The sequence below is a fragment of the Gavialis gangeticus genome, unplaced genomic scaffold (assembly GCF_001723915.1).
Source record: "Gavialis gangeticus isolate Ggan-Ray unplaced genomic scaffold, GavGan_comp1, whole genome shotgun sequence".
In the NCBI taxonomy this organism is placed as follows: Eukaryota; Metazoa; Chordata; order Crocodylia; family Gavialidae; genus Gavialis; species Gavialis gangeticus.
Window position 1 is genome coordinate 33983325 of NW_017729029.1, and position 5842 is coordinate 33989166.

Genomic DNA, 5842 nt, shown 5'->3' on the forward strand with positions numbered 1-5842 from the left:
TAATCCTGAAAACCATTGCTCAGTTGCCACCTAACCTCAGACTTTACAGCACTTCAACTTCTGAACCTCAAGGTCAGTCTTGAAACTTCTTAGCAGTTCAATACATAGCTTGCATCTACAGCCACGTTCCCTCCTGCTAGCTGGAGCTCTCTCGCTTGCTCTCTTTCTCTGTTCCAAAAAACATTCAATTCTTTTCTGCACAGTGGAACAGCTTCACAAAGAGGGGCAAAAAGTGCCTCTGTTCCCCAGGACTGCCTGTAGCCTAGTGCTTAGGGCACTCTCCATGTTGATGAGAGTGGTCCTCTGTGGCCAAGGAGGAAACTAAAACCAGATTTGCCACATCTTGGGTACATTAACCACCAAGGGAGGGGGGCATGACCTCTTTCTAGTCTCCCTATCTTATGTTTTAAACAGAGAAAAAAAATGATCCTCGCTGCCTTTGTGAAAGGAAGGTTGTAGGCACTTACCTTCAGAAGAGAGGATTGGGCTGTGGATCCTAGACAGGCAGAAGGACAATCCAGCAGCCTGAGTAAAACACCTAAATTCCCGAGAGAGACTGAATTTAAGGCACACCTGATTCCTAAATACATCCCATAGCTTATTCTAGATGGCTTCTGACTAAGCCTGAGGGCCACGTTGCAAGTAACACGCTGGTGACATGGAGGGGGTGCATGCGGGTGCCCGTGCACCCCCTGAGATTGGCCGGGCACCCCCTGGAAGCGCGAGCTGCAAAACCAGAAGTGCACTTCCGGTTTCACTGCTGGCTTGGCAACTGGCTGCTGCAGGACCCATGCCCCCCCAAGACTCGGGAGACACTAGTTGCCCATGAAGTTACACTTAGCATGTGCTAAATACACTTAAAATGTTAGCAACTGTGCACTGAAGCAGTAAAATATGTGCTAAGTGGGCTTTTATCATATCAGTATTACAAATTTTTGCACAAGGAATATCCCTAGATTGCAGTAAGTAACATGTGTTCAGCTCTTATTGAACTGCTCCATAAAGATAATACGAGCAATTTGCAGTCCTCACCCAGGAGTTGACATCAGCCAGGGACCCCTCTGTTGTACCAAGTCTCCAGGTGGGATGAGGAAAGCCACAAATGTCAAGAGGAAGGATCCTAGATCTTTCATTTGCCAGAGCGCTTTCTCAGAGCGCTAGAAGTTCTGAAGCACCTGCCTCTCCCCATACATTCATTCTCTACTCTGAGAACAAGATGTTTAAAAGGCAGGTGCTAGTGCATTCAATTTTGCAGTGCTAGATCCTTTTCTGGATTTCGCCCATACTGACGGCAACCTATTTCACAGGTCCTTAACCTGGAAAAGTTGTCTGCATGAAAATAGACTGTAACTGAGCAGAGCTAAGGTCAGGATACCTCAAATCAAGCATGCAGAGCAGAATTCAGGCACCCTTGTATTTGCCCATTACTACTTGCTGCTAGATTTGAGGAAGAAGCAGATACAGTATAAGTTTTGTTTATGTGACTCTGCTTTGTCTATAACCCAATAAACAACATGATCCTTTAGTGAGTGTTTGATCTGTTCCTTTCCAATTTCTAAATTCTCCAGAAGGCCTATCTGGCATCTGGCTGCAGGCCAATTTGATGACACAGCTCTGTGCTCCTGGAACCTGAAGCACAATCCCTTCAAAGGCTGCTGTTTCAACTATACACCTCTGTATCCCTCCCCATTACCATATGAAGTTATGCTTTAAAAGCATAGCAGTTTTTACTACCACAAGAATAGTAATAATATGAAATAAAAGCAGTTTAATACAAATAAACCTCTGTTTGGGTGCAGTATAAGCACATGCCTACAGGATATCCTGATTTTTTTTAATGATTTTCAATAATTTTGTGATACAGAATCATGTTTCATGTGCGCCACCTTCTGGCTATGATGCTTCAACCTCTACAACCATTCATTACAGTTTGGGATCTGGCTGCAGTGTGTATTTGTTCCAATTATTTCTACATTTTAGCAAATCAGAAATGTATAGAAAAAAATAATTTGGATTTAAACTTTTTGCATTTGAAGAGTACTCTTCCATTTGGTATCCCAGAATGTTTTTATAACTGCTGGCAACTCAAACTTCCTGATGCTCCTGCAAGATTCGCTCAGGAAATTGATGGGCAGGATCCCTTGGGAGGCCAGGCTAAGGAGAACTGGCTGTACTTTAAAGAAACCTTACTGAGGGTGCAGGAAGAAAAAAATCCTGCTGTGCAAAGTATGGCAGAAGAACAGCTTGGCTTAGCAGGGAACTCTTCAGTGAGCTAAAACACAAAAAGGAAGCTTACAAGAAGTGGAAACTTGGAGAAATGACTAGGGCTGAGTATAAGGGCATTGCTTGGGCATGCAGGGATCAATCAGGAAGGGCAAAGCACAGCTGGAGTTGCAACTAGCAAGGGACGTGAAGAGTAACAAGAAGGGTTTCTACAAGTATGTCAGTGACAAGAGGAAGATCAGGAAAAGCGTGAATGGGGGAGGCAACTTAGTGACAGGTGATGAGGAAAAGGCTGAAGTACTCAATGACTTTTTCACCTCAGTCTTCACAGGCAAGGTCAGCTCCCAGACTATGGCACCTGGCAGCACAGTTTGGGGAGGAGCTGAGGAGCTGACAGTGGCAAAAGAACAGGTTAGAGATTCAATAAGGAAAAGTGCAGGGTCCTGCACTTAGGATGGGACAATCCCATGCACTGGTACAGGCTGGGGACAAACTGGCTAAGCAGCAGCTCTGCAGGAAAGGACCTGAGGGTTACAATGGACAATACGCTGAATATGAGCCAACAGTGTGTACTTGTTGTCAAGGCTAATAGCATATTGGGCTGCATCAGTAGAAGCACTGTAAGTAGATCAAGGGAAGTGATTCTTCCCCTCTATTTGGCAATGGTGAGGCCACATCTGGATTACTGTGTCCAGCCCCCACTACAGAAAGGATGTAGATAAATTGGAAAGAAGCCAGTGGAGGGCAACAAAAAGTGTTAGGGGGCTGGGGGACAGGACATCTGAGGGGAGGCTGAGGGAGCTAGGTTTATTTAGTGTGGAGAAAAGAAGACTGAGAAGGGATTTAATAACAGCCTTCAACTACCAAAACAGTGGTTTCAAAGAGGATGGAGCTAGACCAGGGTTGGGCAAAATACAGCCTGCGGGCCAGATATAGCCCACCTACTGATTAGATTTGGCGCACAGGGAGATGTCCTCCAGTTGATTCAATCCAGACTACAGCTGCCCCCACGATGCTCTGCACAAGGCCGAGCCCAGCCCGGGGCATGCCATGCTCCAGTTTGCACCCGCAGGCCGAGGCCTGACCAGCACACATAGCTTCCAGTTGGATTGCTCCCATTGCAACCATGACCCTACCCCATGATCCTGGCCTTGGTCACCTGTCTCAGTCACAAACACCATTCCCCACCTACTCACAGCCTCATCCCACATAGGGAGTTTTGGTGACTTGTTGCAGAGGGAGGGGAGGGGTGCTGATCCAGCCCATGACAACTCATCCAAAACCCCCTGATACTTGTGGATCCCTCAGCTAGACTCTTCTCAGCGTTGGCAGATGGCAGAACAAGAAGCAATGGTCTCAAGTTGCAGCAAGGGAAGTTTAGGTGAAATATTAGGATGAACTTTCTCACTAGGAGGGTAGTAAACACTGGAACAGGCTACCCAGAGAGGTTGTGGACTCTCCCTTCTTGGAGATTTTTAAGACCCAGCTAGACAAAGCCTTGTCTGGGATGATCTAGTTGGGGATGGTCCTGCTTTGAGCAGGGGGTTGAACTAGGTGACCTCCTGAGGTCCCTTCCAACCCTCATGTTCTATGATTCTAAGATAGACAATATTACTCCATTTGAGATGCACACCTTGCTGGGGTTATTTGACTCCAGCAGTCTTTCCTGCCCAGAGCTGGGGTGGGGGGCAGACTCCATGATCTCACAAGGTCCCTTTCAGCCCTAAACTTCTGTGAATCTGTGAGAGATACAGAACAGGAGGCACAGAGAGGTCAAACAAGCTGCCCAAAGCAACAGCAGCCAACGAAGTGAAGCCAACAGCGGTTTTGTCCTGAAGTCTGCAGGGCAGTTGGAAAAAGCAGCCTGAGAGGTCTTCTCAACTCACACAACATTCCCTTGTACGTGGGTGTGTAAAAAACCACAACATGGAAACAGGGCCTCCTGAATCACAAGGCTGATAACACGCAGGTATCACAGATCTCCAGGCGGACTGTGAAGGCTGCCAGCGGCATGTACCCAGGAGCAGGCTGGTGAACTCTAAAACCAGGCCAAGCAGCCCCCACTCCTGCTGAGCAAAACCAGGTGTTGTACCGGCAGGTTTGCTTGGCACTGGGAGAGCCACAGGGCTGAAATCTTGATAACAGTCTTCAAATACCTGAGACGCTACTTACAGGCATGAACACCATGTGTCCCCAGAGGCTAGGGGGGCCCGGTGAGCTCCCGCAGGTGGCCCCGATGCTGTTGGTGGTAGGGCCATGGCAGCGCCAACCAGTGAGCTCCTGCAGGCAGCTGCAGTGCTGTCAGTGGTGGCGAGCGCTGACCGGCAGTCAATGACCACCTTCAGACGCCACCAGCAATTGTGGTCCCCCTGCAAATGCCGCTGGCCGTGTTGACGGTGGGGGAGGGTGCCTTTTTGCAGGTGGTGCACCATCATGCACAGCGGGTGTGGGTGCACAGTGCACCCACGTGTACCCCCTACACATCACCAATGCTTGAAGGGAAGATGGAGGTGGGCTCTTCTCTGTGGCTGTAGGGGACAGGACTAGGAGCAAGGGGCTGAAGCTACAACAAGGGCAAGGCAGGCTGGAGATTAGGGGGCTCTGAGGGTGGGCAGGCTGCCTGGCAGCCGTGGACCCTCCACCCCTGGCAGCTTTCAGGAGCGGGCTGCGGGGCTCAGACAGGCAGCTGGTCCTGGCCCTGCCCTAGCACGGCCCAGGCTGCACGAGGAGCCCCAGGAGGACGGGGGACGGCAGCCCGGCCAGCCCTGGCCTCGCCCGGGGCTCCACAAATAGCACCCCCACTTGAAGGCGCAGGGAGGCCGGGCTGGGTTTCGGGGCGGGGGGCGGGACCGGCGCTGATTGACAGCCCGCTCCGTCCAATCCGCTCCCCCCGCCAGGTTACAGTTGGTCGCCGTAGCAACCGCCAGGGGAGCTGTGCGCGCGCCATGAGCACCATCCGGGTCTATTACACCAGCGTCAGCGGCTCCCGGGAGGTGAGCGGGGCGACCCCCCCGCCAGCCTCTCACGCGCTGTGGCACGGGCCCGGCCCCGCGCCGGTTCTGCTAACGGCCGCGTAGGGCCGGGAGTGGGGGCGAGGGACGGCGGGGGTGCGCACGCGCAGTGGGTCCCGCGGACCCGGCTCACGCGCCCCCCCTCGCAGGTGAAGCAGCGCCAGGCCGAGGTGCTGCGCATCCTGGACGGCAACAGGCTGAAGTACGAGCTCATCGACGTGTCGGTCAGCGAGCGCCTGCTCCAGGAGATGCGTGACAAGGCGGGAGACCCTGGCGCCGTCCCACCGCAGATCTGCAACGGCGAGGACTACTGCGGAGTAAGACGCCGGGGCTGCCCGGGCTCTGCTCCTGGGCGCACCCCATGGGCTGAACACAGCAGAGAAACGCCTCTGCTTGTTCACATCCAGGATGAAATGATGCACATGTAATAGCCGAATCTAAACACATACACGGTATAACCTCCCAAGGTCCCAGAAGAAACTTTAGTACACTGTTGACCATCTCTAATCCCACTTTTGCTTTCATTAGCTAGGAAACCTGAGATCGGGTGGACCTTTTATTTCTCTTGCCCTGTGTCTAGGTTCCCAGCAAACACACTTCCATGCATA

At 51.5% G+C, this 5842-nt stretch overlaps 1 protein-coding gene across 1 annotated transcript in view; it reads left to right on the top strand.

Annotated features, from left to right (window-relative positions):
* The first annotated feature begins 5116 nt into the window (after nt 1-5116).
* SH3BGRL3 (SH3 domain binding glutamate rich protein like 3) overlaps nt 5117-5842 on the top strand; it is a 7309-nt gene continuing 6583 nt past the window's right edge. The window contains exons 1-2 of the mRNA XM_019521391.1: nt 5117-5216; nt 5384-5551. Coding sequence (XP_019376936.1) covers nt 5169-5216; nt 5384-5551 — 216 coding nt within the window. The 5' untranslated portion in view covers nt 5117-5168. The remainder of the gene's footprint in view (nt 5217-5383; nt 5552-5842) is intronic.